This window comes from Aulonocara sp. 'chitande type north' Nkhata Bay, linkage group LG2 (genome assembly GCF_057382095.1).
Source record: "Aulonocara sp. 'chitande type north' Nkhata Bay isolate Kocher_YH1m ecotype deep benthic linkage group LG2, A_spYH_male_GT1.1, whole genome shotgun sequence".
Lineage (NCBI taxonomy): Eukaryota > Metazoa > Chordata > Actinopteri > Cichliformes > Cichlidae > Aulonocara > Aulonocara sp. 'chitande type north' Nkhata Bay.
The window spans coordinates 25,104,989-25,119,927 of record NC_141345.1 but is presented as its reverse complement, the minus strand read 5'-3'; the positions used below and the strand labels follow the sequence as shown (position 1 = coordinate 25,119,927).

Sequence of the window (14,939 nt, the reverse complement as noted above, 5' to 3'; positions counted from 1 at the left end):
TGTTTAGAATTGAGGTTGTAATAATCTGAATAGTAAAACCTTCATTATTTGGTTTCTTGGGGGCAGAGCAAAAAGGTGATGTAAGAATAGCTCTCATGTGTTGTTATTACATGAAGCTGTTCTGATAAATGTGCTGGCAACACTTCTCAAACTACCCAGCAGCCATGATGCAACATTATCAACTATTTGGAGTTGTTGCTGCCGACCATTTGATGAATCAAAGTCCAATTTCTACCCAGCTCCCAGCTGTGTTTTGGTGTCATTTCTTTGGGGAAATATTCGTGTCTTTAGCTGCTAAATGCTAATCTGGTTTCATCAATCTGCAAGTAGTTTAAATTTATCTGATGTTTGGTGTTGGAGCTGTACCATACAAGGCGGATGAAAGAATATCATCAAAAACCAAAACAATAATCCTCCTTCAGGCATGGGGAAACTATACAGTCACACGATAGTCATTTTCTTTTTGAGATCTTTTTACATTATAATTAAAATGCTGATAAATGCTGCTTTAATGCTTTAATGGATTTTCATTTTTTTTTCTTGAAGCTAAAACAACAAGTTTTGCTAAATTCCTTTTCTATTTTCTCTCTTTAAACCCCTGAAATATCAAATATTATGGACAAGGCTATGTGAATTTGATCCTTTTAGGGACAGGAGTAAAAGCGTGTTATCCTCTTCTTACTGTAGCTTAAGAAAGTGAAAAAAAACATCCTCTCTCTTATGGGATTAGGAGAGCTGAAAGCCTGCACCGGAGTATTGCAAGCACAAGCTTGTGAGTTTTTGAAGGCTATGTTTGATATGCTCGACACCAAAAGAAATCTTTCATGATCACTGCACACATATATACGCTGAGCAAAAGCAGCCTCGGTGAGTTACTTGTAAGTCATTCAAGAACTAAATGCAATCAATACTGTTGAAGAAGTTCTTAAAGATTACTTTTATTTGCCACTTATTTAATATCTTCAGTAAAATAAAAAGAAGAAAAACATGCATGTGAACTCATAATCATCAGCATTTACACCCATCCTTCATATCCATTTAAACTGGGGAAGAAGAGAGTATGCGCCGAAGTGTTGTTGTTGCTGTCGGTGGTGAAAAACAACAGAGCCGATCCCTCCTGCCTGAGGAAATAACACAGACTTTATTTCTATGCACATGAAGCTCTTTATAGTAACTCCCATTTTCATTATTTCTAATATTCATCCTCCTTTTGATACAAATATTAGTTAGCAGAGTGTTATTGCTGCAGGTGCCGCCACAAAAATTGTTTCAACTTAGAAAACCACTGCAGGAAGCGACCCCTACTAGTGCTTCATAAAACAAGCCTTGAAAGGAAAAAATGGTTTCATATGTGCTTTTATGAATCTGGATGGTTGGTGAAATATAAAAGGGTCAAAAGGCAGGGAGGTTGCTGTGTTTCAGACTACAGTTATTTTAATTAGCAGTGAGTTATGTGTTGTTTAAAAGTGAACTAACGATATTCAGAGTGCAGTGTCCCTGTTGTGTGACAGTGACATACCTTTGCTAAACAGCAGGTCCAGTTCATTTCCTGTTTTAAAGGTGAAAGATCCTATCTGGGCTATCATAGGCTTTAAAGACTATGTAGGCTATCGCAGGTCACAAACATCCTCTTAATGCTTTACTTACTCTCCCTGTATGTGTGAAACAGACGAGCGCCTGGCAGAGAGCTGAGAGTGTGTTTGTCTTATGTGTGTTTACCGGTGATGATAGAAATAAATAATAATCAGTTGGCAGAGATGCACCATCGTCCAGCAGAATGCATAATCAGCCCGAGTAATCTGTCTCATCACAGGAGTGAGGGAAAGCACTGGAGCGTGTTAACAACAGTCCAGATTGTGAGAGAAATGTAGCAGAGATTTCCCCAAATGAAGCAGCTGCACAAATGTTTTGTTTGAGTTTAAATATTGTCTGAGGATAAAAAGATTTGGTCTCTCATGAATTGTGTGCAATTTATGAGACACTGTGCATGAATGGATGCAGTGTCTCTCACTCACTGATGTGTAAAGCCAGTTAGCAGCAACACAGCATTCAGAAGGCCTTGTTGTCCACTTTCTATCTGGATGGTGCAATACTTTAGACCTGTAGTTCTGGAGGAATTCATGAATATAAACTCAGAGAGGTGCAAATGTCCCTGAATGTTCTGAATGTAGTGATGAAGAGTCCGTTACTTAAGTATCACCTTGTATTACAGCTGTGTGGGGGTAATAATATGGTAATAACAAGTTATTACCACTCTACAAAAGTAATGTCAAATAACCAAGTAATGTGTCAACTATCATCATACCTGAGTGATATTTCACTGAAATTTATATAAATGGGCAATAAATATTATTACCTTTTTTCCACCTTATTGCATCATTATTACATCATTACCTCATCACTACCAAACATTTAAATCAGAGATAGTTTGGAGTTAAATGGAGGTAAACTTAAGTTGTCTCCTAGAATGACTACTCATTACTTTTTGAACTATCTTTGTACCTAATCCTGGATAACAAATAATAAGGCAGGTACCAGAGCAGAGATAACTCAGATTACGTGTCCTAGTTGGGTCTTTGGGGACTAAAACATTTCCAGCACAGTCCAAGTCATTAGTCACCCCTCAGACATGTTTTTTTTTCTGTATGAGAACATACAAGGGGGAAAATAGTTTTGTTTTAAGGAGTTACAGCCACCGAGCATGATGTAAACGTTCAGTCCAAATGAGCGACATTGTATCAGTTATGACTAATTACATGGCTTACATATTTCTCTTTGTTTATACACATTCTTTATTTGTTGAGAATCAAAGGAATAAAGCAGACGATGAATCATAAGACAATTTTAAAACCAGTGATCCAGTCCACTTTCTTAAACTTCCGGCCACTGTATTGTTATTCAAATTGGAGTAGATTGTGTCATTTGAGGATAATTTATGCAGATTTAGCAGCAAACTCGCCGTGCTACAGATTTTCCACAGCAGCGGGGAAAGTGTTTGCTGGACTGGCTCTATCTAAACAGTGCCCATGTTCACCACAGTGAAGGGAAATGCACAATAATATTTTAATTTCCAAATCTCTACGGAAAATACAAAACATAGTATAGTAAATAGTAAATATCTTAAAATGCAATATGAACGTCACTGGGATTCAGTTAGTAAAATCTGCTCTCAAACACAGATAATACCACTATCATCTTTAAATTAGTACGGTGTGATTTATATTGTCGACTCAAGTCACATAGTGGTTGCGTTTAGCAGGGCGATATATCAGAACACCCTGGAGACATGAGCCCAGTTCCACCCTCGCTCAGACATGAAACCAGCTGATTTACACTAATGACATACTGAGGTCTCCTTCTCTGAGATTGAGTCGAAATTTGGCCTCACTTGCCTCCAATCTTTATCTTGTTAGAGACAATTGAAAAAAGCAATTACCTGCAGATGCTCCGTTGTGTGATAAACAAGTTAATGTAGCAGACGACAAGAAGCAACTGCTCCCTTCTCCACTCTCTCCCTTTTCCTAAGACGCTCACTTTTCTCTGCGGCGCACCTATCTTGAAATATTCATTACTGTCTCTTTTCTGACTATTAGGACTGCAAATAACCTTGCAAAATTTTCTGGCTCTAAAAAAATGTTGTTGTTTTTTTAACTCCAAATCTTCACTCTTCTTCCCCTATTAAGAGGCTCGAGTGGGGCTTTTTTTGTCAACAGTCCACATCAGGAAATGTTTTGGCTCTGTCCAGTTGTTCTGTTGCTCTCATTAAGTCTTTAGAAGAGAGTTTAGGAGGTCAAGGGTCACTGCAGCTCTGCTTCCCTTCCTGAGCCAGTCGCCAACTTTGTTTACATTCTGGGATAAGGAAAAGAGTTTGTGGATTGTTGTGCAGACTGTAGAGCTTCAAATCTGCAAAACACAAAAAGCCACCACAGGCTTGGTTTTGAATAAAAGTTGAGCTATCAGAGCGTTTATGCGACGACTGGTGAAGGACTATGAAAATTCTCCATGTTTTGCTTTGTCATACTTTCCTCCCGGGTCACCAAAGGAAAATAACAGCACTGTAATGTAATATTGCAAGCGCTCGCTTTCAAAAGATTTAACAGAGCTGCGCTGACATTTGAAGAGACTTGCCTGGAGGAAGTGCACATGAAAGCGTCAGAAAACACTACAGCTAATTAAAAGTATTGTGCCCCAATCCTGCTGCAGTTGAGCAGCTGATTACAAAAGACAATTGAATTCGGAAGTGTGATTTAACAAGGGAGTTGGGTGTCTTGTCAGCCACGAATCAGTTTACTATCAGCAAATAATTTAAATATGAGTGTTTCATTTTGAGGTAATGAAAAATGCACTTGTAATTTTGTTCTCTGGAGAAATCAGGTTACATGTAACATGTGTACAGCAACATCCCATTAAGTCACAGATAAATAAGCATCAATCCCATCCTGCTAAATGTGATGAAGGAGCAAAGCTAATTACACCGACTCTTACAAGTGCGACTTGACCCAGACGTTTAATTTCTTTCGAGAGTTTGTGAATCCCTCTGAGATAAAGTTTCCTCGCGCTAACAACACTCCTCTCGGACTTTCTGATTCCCTTCATAAATAAAATGGTATTTCACATTAAAAGAAAAGAAAATATGCAGCCATCTTCACCCTTGTTTCTCCTGACAGTATTTTAACAATACCCTTGTGAATGTGAGCATACTTCACAAAAACTGCTTTCATTTTTTTTTCTCTTTTTCAGCATGACATCCCTCAGACAGGGTGATTATCTTTGGCGAGGGGCCAGTGAGCAGTAGGAGTGCTTTGAAGACATTCCTAAGAGGATATAAATAGTGTATTTATACTCAGCGCGGTCCTTCATGATATATTCACCATATGACATACACGTTGTATCCCACATGCATCAACAACCGACCACAGTCTGATGTTGTATGGAAAACAGTGTTGGGAAGTTCAAATACAGTCTTCTAATAACACTCCCATCCTATGTATGCGAGTTGTACCAATGCATTAATCATTTTTTAATCACATACTGAAGAATTGTCCCTTATGAATGATTTCTTCTGCAGATTTTTCACTATATTAAGAAAGTGGTAATCTAACAGCTTTATAAAGCTTAGCATCACAGTGTGAGGCCTGACTTATAGATATTAAACTCTTTTTTTAACCAAAGAGATTAAACCAGTCCTGAGATCTTATCAGAAATGTTTTTACTTTTGTTATTTTGAGTGTTCTTCTTCTGTTTATTCAAGAATATGTCAAATCCATCAGGAGGCTTTTGTCTAAGACTTAAAAACGATATGTATAGTAAGTTGGCACTGCATGTTTAACAGCATCTTAAAATATTTAATGACAAAATGTTAAGCAGTTGCAGGGAAATGAAATACAGAGACGTGTGCAATCAATTCTGCAAATGCAGGCCTCAGCTCGGCCATTGTTCTGGTCCTGAGGTGGTGTGATAGCATGGCGGAGGTGTGAGATTACACTCTTACATAAGTTTAGGGGTTCACTGATAAGAAACAGCTGATAACCTTGCTGTACCTTTAACTGCAGCAAGCACAGAAAGCTACACGAATTACCTGAAATAATGCCAAACATTTCATCCATGCAGAATTCAGCACTTTTTTTCCTCTTCAATATCACAAAAAAAGTCAAAATCTCCATGCTGGAGATTAATCTTCTATTTATCTCGGCACCCACAGTGACCAGCTGCCAACACTCAGAGTCCAGCAACAGACGTGACCATGACTTCCCCTTGCCCTGAAATATCTGAGCTTGCTGCAGGAATGGTCAAGTATATATAATGATTTATTTCAATTATAGACAATTTAATGTGTACACAACACTGGATATTTTTAATATGCTAAACATTACATTTAAATGATGGAGTAGCAGAATAGTCAGCCAAGATCAATAAGTTATAATACTATGATTTCTTCCCAATGTTTCTGAGAGCCAGAAAATTATTTTTCAACCTTTCATGTGCGTTTTGATGTCCTGCATATGATTTTCTTAAAAGCTTTTCTGAAATCCCTGTTGAAAATGGTGTAGATTATGGGGTTCACAGAACTGTTGCAGTAGCCAATCCAAAAGAAAAGGTTGAAAAGTGCGGCGGGGATGTAGCAGCTCTCTCTGCAGATAGCATGCAGGCTGTAAGTAAAGAAGAAGGGGAACCAGCAGAGCACAAACACCCCCATCACTACCGCCAAGACGAAGGTGAAGCGCTTCTCCCGCATCTGGGCCACTTTGGTCTTGTTGGCTGCGGCCAGCTGTTGTCGCCCAGCTGGGTTCTTCTGCTCCGGGTAAAGTTGTAACGCCCGGGCTGAAGCCCAGGAAAGTCGGCAGTTCTGGGGTGGACAACTGTCCGATCCCTCTACTTTCCTTCGCTTGGTGAAGCGATGGTGTCGGGGTTTCGTATCCGATGCACAGCAGCTCTCCTCCAGGTCGATGTCGTCCAGCTCCCCTTGCTTTTGCGGATGGCTGCCGGAGCTTTGACTGCTAGGGCTCTCCATTTCGAACCGGTCCTTCCTGACAAAACAGGTCTCTGACTGAGAGGGCTGCCTCTCCAGGCCATTCTTAGCCACGAACACGGTGGAGGAGCGCTGCTTGGCAACTTTATAAATTTTACAATATACCAGAATCATAATGAGACCGGGAGCGAAAAAGGAGACCAGGCAGGATGAGAGGATGTACCAGGTTTCATCATTTAGCAGACACTCCCGTTCATCGTGTTTGGTCATGAGGAGAGGAGGGAAGGAGATGATAGCAGATATTATCCACACTACAGCAATCATGGACTTGATGCGCTTAGGTGTCCGTTTCAGGTTGTAGCTAACCGCCTTTGTTACTGACCAGTATCGGTCCAGGCTGATGGCGCACAGGTGAACGATGGATGAGGTGCAGAACAACACATCCAGAGCGAGATAGAAGGCGCACCAAGTACTTCCAAAGTACCAGTAGCCCATTACCTCGTTGACGAGGGAGAAGGGGATCACTAGTGTGGCCACCAGGATGTCCGCCGATGCAAGAGAGACCAGGAAAAGGTTCTGAGGGGCACGGAGAGCCCTGCTAGTAAGAACCGCTACAATCACCAACACATTACCAACAATTGTGACCGAAATGATCACTGTAACCACGAGGATGATGAGTGCGGTGGCTGCCTCTGTGTGTGGCAGAGCGAACGGTGCGTCGGTGGTGTTTTCAACGTTGGAAACATTTTCCAACAAGAGGCTTAGCTGGGTTAAATCCATTCTGTCTGCAAAATGTCCGTTTGTATCATCTTTGTTATTTCACCCTGTTCTTTTTCGAAACATCTAAGGTTGAGTGCGCTGAGCTGTGTTGCTAAAGCATGGGGATCGGCTGCGCGTAAAGCTCCGGGTCACTATCGAGTGCAGCCCACATAAGACACGGGGGCTGCAGACGTGATCTCCTGAAACAGCAAACTGTTTAACACACGTCCTTTGGGGAGATCCGACACGCACATCAGATGTCGACTGTGTGAGAAAACTGCGAGAGGAGCAGAGTTCACAATCCGCAAAGACTCCGAGAATAAACTCGCTCCTGCGGCATCCATGTCATGCGTAATGCTAGTTGCGTTAGGGTGAACCGCTTCTCTATGGAGACGAACGGAAGATGCACACTGTGTGGAATAAATGTCCACACAGGAGCGAGGTGACATCACCGAGAGAACCAGCCCATTTCTAAACTGAGAGAGAGAGAGAGAGAGAGAGAGAGAGAGAGAAGAGATATCTTTAAAACTTTAAAGTGTTTCTCTACATGTAAGTTTGCTTTTTGTCCTTAATATTTTTTTCTTTCTTCATATTTAATGTCTCTGCTTTACATGTTCAAACCAAATCGCCAGTAGGAAAAAATAGACACGTGCGAGTTTTTCCTTCATCCTTTAAAATGAGGTTTCCTACCACGCTGTTTATCAATATATAAGTACACTGCTTGATCAATGTATTATTATAAAAAAAACAAGGACACGCAAATATTTTAGAAATCTATCAAAAACTTCAGAACTAAAAAAAAAAATGCTAAATTCACATTTTTTGAGCTGGCACAAGGGACTACTCTGAGAAGTCAGAAATGAATCAAGCATAACATTCAACCAGATGTGGGTGAAACATTATTCTGGGTATAGGATTGGGTGAATACATTTGTTAAGCACTGTATGTTGCATCAGAAATAATTTTTCTTTGAAAAACCTGAATAATTTGTGATGGCACCATCATTAAGAGTCCCTGATGGAACAAGAGGTAAAACAGCACAGGTGGAGGTTTCTCTGAACTTTATCAACCCTGCAGGTGATGAGTTAGGAGGGCAAAGTGTTCAAATTAAAATAGCTTTAATGGAAGCAGTGATCACTGATCAGTGCATGAATTTTGTCAGTGAAGCATAGATGCCCATCTATCATTGTAAACTACTTTTGTGAAGGCCTAACTTGTTTATGTGCAATTGCACTCATCCATTATTCATGAATCATAATCTGGAATTGTTCTATGCTGGCACAGTGAAGGTAATACCTGTTGCTGCGGTGCTTCCATCTGTTTGCTCTGGAGGTTCAGTTATATAACACATATGCAGCTATGTTAGGCAACCAGACATACAGCCAGGGGATGTTTATGAAAAATGTACCAGCCAAACAGAAAGGTGCACACAAGGCCAGAAGAGGGGTCACTTTGAAGTACTCTGATGTACAGACTGTAGCTTTGCCCAACACATAAGTGCTTCACTTATTTGGGATTTTAAAGTATATGAGTAAATACCATGTGGCAGAAGCCTGTCATTATTGGATTTCCAGTGCAGGTAAACCTACACGGATGCCAACATAAAAGCTGCTTTTAGGTGTACGTTTGTGTCCACGCTTGAAGGCTCAAGAACATGAACATGTTTGTTTCCCTGACTCTTTTCCTGCTCACTCTCTGTAACCTCTCTCCACAGTATGAAAATTTAAAAAAAAAGCTTTAAAGAGCAGGGCAACTGTCACCACATATCAGTGGTCAGTGGTAGATGTACCCTAAAGGGTCTACCTGCTGAAAAAAAAACAGGAAAAACACTGACCTCAGTCACCAGCACCCTCAAACAGCCTTTACAAGCAGAAAAAACAGTCTTTATTGCACCTCATTTTTTTTCTTTAAAAGAGAACTGCCTACAAATTACCATTATTATAAATGAGCATTATTGGTTTTGCAATTCTGTGATGGAAGATGCAATTAAATATCTTTCTTTCTCAGCTTTCTAAACACTAAAGGGACAATAATGAATTCATATTAAGTTTGCAAAGACAAAAACACAAAGACAAGCTGTTCAGGTTAGATTAGACATCTTATTTACGAGGTGTTTGCATTAATATTCCAACAATATGTTGCATATTCATACAGTGGTTTTGCAATGTATAACCAAATGCTACTATTGTTTCTGCATCTTTAAACCACAGGGTGAAAAGAAATGATGTAACTGTTTTGACATCTTCTTCTTGCAGATGTTGATAAAATCTAGTCTAATCAGCACCGATGCTTGTGAACTAGCTTTGCTCTCTGCAGAGAACATTGCAGACAATTTTTCAAAAGAGAACAAATTCTCATGACAACAGTTTTGTCTTCCCATTTCTGCACTTTGCTGGTTTCAAAATGAACAATTATATAATTTTAAATTCTGTCTAAAGCTGAAAGTCACTGAACAAGCTTGTCAATATATTCTTTTGTGCTATGAGATAACACAATTCACTCACTCTTCTATACAATAGCATGACATAACAAGCTAAAAAAAAAAAACCTAATCAGAACATTATCGGGTGAACTTGGGAAATCTATATATAAAAAACACTTACAGACATGTTCCTTCAAGCCTTCCGTAATTTCTATTCCAAGCAGTGCAACAATACCCAACATCCTGTCTCTTTGGATACAGCTTCCTGTTATGCTGCAGTCATCGGACATAGTGAGGTGTGCATATAAATGCAAAGCTATCCTGAAGTCCTGAAGGTTTCTCCCCAAATTTGACACAAATCTTACCAACTGGCTATTCAGACAATTTCACTTTCCAATTCAAAGTAAAATCCATTACCAAGGAGGCAAAACTAATAAGCTGCTTAACATGTTACATGCTTGACATCTCGGTGACACACATGACAACTCTGTAATGCAGATGCCAGATTCATTTACTGTCATGGTATGAAATTTTAGCTGGTCTCCGGAGCTGCAGAGGTGTTAGGAGCCAGTGTGTTCCCATGGGAGAAATAGCACGGCACTTCAGGCACATTCGATGTGTGTGCTTGCACATCAGAAGCCTCGAGAAGATTTTCTGGGTCGAGGTGCTCTTGCAGCAGTGTGTTTAAGACTATCCTGTCCACCCTAGCTGTAATTCTGATGCATCAATCTCTGCTGAAGTTTGGAAAACTGTTCACATCATGTTCCAGCATCCGTACCGACTTTAATCTCATCAGCTCATCAATCATTGGGTGTGCACCATGATTCAACAACTTCTGTCCTTGCCAGCAGGTAATACTTTGAGTAATGTGTTTTTAGTGATAAATACTGCCCACAGAAAATATTCATTAGCTTAGCAGTGATTATTAACATGCTTGCTGACCATAATTTCACTGCTGAATAGCTGCTGTGTGTACACTTATCAGTTTCGTGGGCGCTTTCCAAGGTAATCGCTAAGGAAATTTAGCAATCAAGGAACTGGACCACCACACTGGTCTGATGTGTGTCCAAGCTCACAGGAAACCAACATGATGAAAAGCAGTGCAGAAGCATGTTATTATGACATACAGTAACGTAGATAACATTGTTTATGGGAAATACAAGACTGTGTGAACAGTCAGGGCTCAGTACATATGCAGGCTTGTAGGGCATAAACATTGCATCATGCGGTTTTTTTCTTTAAAGCTAAACTATTTTTTTCTCTTTTGGACTAAACCATTAGCACCTTTCAGCGGGTAGGAGATACATCAGAAGCTCCAATACTGCTGGAGATACAATAAAGAGTAAATCAAAGTATTCATTCAATAAGCTAATCGTTTGTTTACTGTGCCTAATAATGTTACATTTCAGAATTACCAATAAAAGTGCTTTTTTTTCTGGATATATGATGAGGCTGTGATTATTTACCTCCACTATTCCCCACCTATCCCCCCTGGGATGCCCTTTTATGTTGATAAAACAGAGAGATCCCTGGGAGGGCACCTTATAGAGGTTGCAGCTGATGACTGTGTTTTCCTTGCTGCCTCAATCCTCTTACCTTCCTGTTTTCTTATAAAGAGGCTTTTTGGCTGAATGCAAGCAGAACCCACTACTGCGTTATGTAACGTTCCAGGAATAAATGGCCCGAGGTGGCGTGTGAAAAACTCATCTCAGGCTGCAGGTGATTTGTGATAGTAAACACTTTCTTTGGGGAATTCAGTCTGCAAAAAAATCAGCCATGACCCGGTATGATTACTTAAATACTGTACAGTCTATCCATCTTAATTTCCATGTGTGATTACAGGATCCTTGGCTCTTTTGGATGTGTCTGCTTGTAGGAGATAGCTCGGGTGTGGGAAGGACTATGTGTGTCACAGCTACACTGTGATTCACATGTCTTTTTGTTTTTTTCCACAGATTGCACATCTTCCACATCTCCCACCTTCTTCCACTGTCGCTTTTGCTGTCGGGAGCCCCGGCAGGTCAGCAAAAAATACATGACTGCTGACCTTTGTTGTGTCCCAAACAAACAAGATCTCCCTCACATTTTTCCACAGCTTTGGACAAAACCGCCCTGGAATGCAAAAGCGTGACCAGATTAATGAATCCTTGAAGGTCATGCATGTCACCACATTCCCTGAAAGAAGTTTCACCTTGAATTATAAGCAATCAGCTGAAATTCAGGATGGCTTTTTGTTAAGAAAGCTGTTGATGCCAAAACGGCAATAAAAATATCACAAATTACATCAATTTCACTGCAAGAAAAAATAGAATTGGCTCTTTAAAAAAAATAAAATTAATTCAAATAATTAAGCAGGCATGGCATATTTTTTGCAGATCATTAAACTTACTTTGAATATATTCAGATTAGCAACTGATCAGCTTGTTTCATCAGCTGCTCTGTGAATCGAAACGAGGCATAAAGGGCTACATCTTTGATAAAGAGCTTTAATGGTTGTGTGCACAGTAGAGGAAGGCGCTTTTAAAAGTCACTTCCAGGGCCGTAGAGAATAGGCTTCCTGCAAAAACACATCAGGGAATTATCGCCCTTCTCATTTTAAGAGAAAGAACACATTTGTAGCTGGTTAGAAGTCGCTCACTTTCAGAGCATTTGTAGTAATTTAGTTAACGCCATGGTGGCCCTTTGCCCTGGGCTGAAAATGAAAAAGAATGGGTGTGGAATAAGGGTCTTAAGCACATTAAGCCTCATTTTATCTTCAGCAGTGGGATCAATTTCCTGTGCCATAAGAAGTGTGAAAGTTTTTGCATCCAATAGTCTTTTCTCCGAAAACTTCACAGAAAGTCCCAATTTTGTCTTCATTTGGAGACACTGAGAAAAAGGGAGGAATGACTCAGAACTCACAGGACTTACATAACATGTATAACAAACTATCACTATCAGACAAGTAGTGGGCTCTCAGGTACTCTATTATGAGATCTTATTCTTCTTTTATTTTATTTTATTTTCTTTTTAATTGTAGTAATGTTTCTCGAAGAAGTATTGCATCCATTACATCTGAGAAAGTAATTGTGTGGAAAATAGAAAACACTTCGTGGGTACTTTACAAATAACCTTATCTTACAATAAGATATGTAGTTGACAGAGCAACATGAAAGCCTGCAGTGGAATATTTACTATGACTAGAAAGCATCAACATTTATATTTGACTTGCAGAAAAGCTTTCCGACAAATATTGAAGAAAATGTGTGGCGATCATGTAGACTTAACATCCGAGACGGAGGAATCCGCCAGATTTCATAAGCAAAGCTAGGAAATTGCTCCAAAATGTCTTGAGCTCCAGCTGAACCCTATTGAGAAAAAGTATCAAATTCTCTCATGAAATGCTGGGGAGGGGGGCCTGTTATTAGTCAAGCAAATTTGGCATCACTATTATTCATATAGAAAAATGCAGAAACAACAAATTAGCCTCAGCAGACCTAAAGGACCTTGAAAAGTTGTTTTTTTATGAGGCTAATATGATGGAAAGATCAGTCTATGGGTTCACCCTGCATCTGTTTAAGTGAAAATGATCTAATTTGTGCTTTCCTCTGGCAAAATATGCATCTGGTCTATATGCAGTATGATTATGAGATCTTTCTTCTATCTTTGGACATTCAGGATTTGACCGCAGGACCCAGGTCATATGTACATATATACAATATAGTTTCACTATTATGTGTATTAGCACGCTAACAACTGTGAACAACTAATTAACCTACTAAACATTCATTCAAATGGTTACTTGCTTATCATTCAAGCACCAATGCAAATTCACCACTAACTGCATGTAGTCTCATGTCAAATTTGAGCATTTTCACACTTGAAAAAGAAAACTGCCTTCACAACAGGTGTCTTATAATCAGGCTATGGCACCCCCTGTGGGCTATGAAAATGAAGTAATTTGCTTGCATATGCTTTTCTTTTTTTTAAAGTCTCCAAAATAATCTGTGTCTACCGTGTGCACATTCCAACCATTAAAATTAAACAGCTAGCATGAAATGTATCCCTGTTTATCCTGCCACCGGTCCAAGAACTCATCAGAGCATTCATTATGGATTTGACTTTTGGCTCCTTGCCTGTTTTTCTTTCAGCTTGCACGGTGTATTGTGTTGTTTTTTTTAGTGATACAGAAAATATCTCTCTTTATTAAGTGCAAGCATTTTGGGCAGACATGCTTCTCTCTCAAATACAACACACATATACAGTTCTTAACAAATTTATTAGACCACCACTCAATGTAAGGTTTATGCCCAAATCAACCAAAATCATTTTATTATTTTTCTGTAATGGTTAATCCATCAACTCTTGAATCAAAATGATGTTTTTGCTTTTTTTTAAACAAATTTTGACAGACTTCTAAAATATTTATATATATATGTTTCATAACATAAGTTTTTATGATGAGTGGTCAAATAAATGTCTTAAATTTGCATTGGAATTTAAAATGTTACAGAATAATATTACATTTCTTATACCTTTTGTGTAGATTTTTTAAAAAGTATATTATCTTTCATGTAAATTAAAATCATTTTCTGTATAAATAATCTAAAAGATTCCAGACTGATGACAACCCATATGCAAAATTTGTTGAGGAGCTTTGCTGGTATTTTCTTTTAATTTTCTTTAAACTATTGATTTTAACTTGGATGTGGCTAAATTTGACTCAAGGAACTTTTTTGCATGACAAATTTATAGAACACAGATGTTTCCATCCATGAGATCCATGCTGTATAGTAGCGGAGTGAGAAATCTCATAACAGTGCTTTAAATTGTTGCTGTATTTACAAAAGATCCTACATCAAATGACCATTGAATTCTGAAACAGCACCCAGTTCTTCATTGCTACAGCATATATCTGCCTGGTAAAGGATCCTGTTGTGACACTCATAAGCCCCTGGGGTCACAGATTGCAGAGTGAGTCATTGGGCTCTGGTCCATCAGGCTCCACTGTCTCTAGATCTGGCACACTCTGCCAGTCAAATGAACCTTGTTAGGGATACTGTGCTGCTACACAGGCATGGTAAAAAAAAAAAAGTCACCCTCCGAAATCTGATGGCAGTGCGAAGCAGGGTATGTGGCAGCCATGCCCTACAGGACTTAAGAGCGAGAAGCAACACCCTAAGGTGGATGCTGATTTCAGGCAGCATGCTTGTGTTGCCTGTCACCTTCCAGCTTTGTCAGACCTCGATCTCTTGCTCACACTTTCATGTCCTTGATGTGGCAGCTGACACCTGTTGATTCAGTAAACTG

At 39.4% G+C, this 14,939-nt stretch overlaps 1 protein-coding gene across 1 annotated transcript; it reads right to left on the bottom strand.

The window, feature by feature from the left end:
* Positions 1-5,231: 5,231 nt before the first annotated feature.
* Positions 5,232-7,625, bottom strand: adra2db (adrenergic, alpha-2D-, receptor b). The gene has a single exon (XM_086263642.1). The coding sequence runs from the start codon at positions 7,247-7,249 to the stop codon at positions 5,978-5,980; it is 1,272 nt and encodes a 423-aa protein (XP_086119768.1). The 5' UTR covers positions 7,250-7,625; the 3' UTR covers positions 5,232-5,977.
* Between the last annotated feature and the right edge of the window lie 7,314 nt (positions 7,626-14,939).

Excerpts from the sequence above, each read along its gene's own strand:
- adra2db (XM_086263642.1), bottom strand. The coding sequence starts at position 7,249 with ATGGATTTAACCCAGCTAAGCCTCTTGTTGGAAAATGTTTCCAACGTT.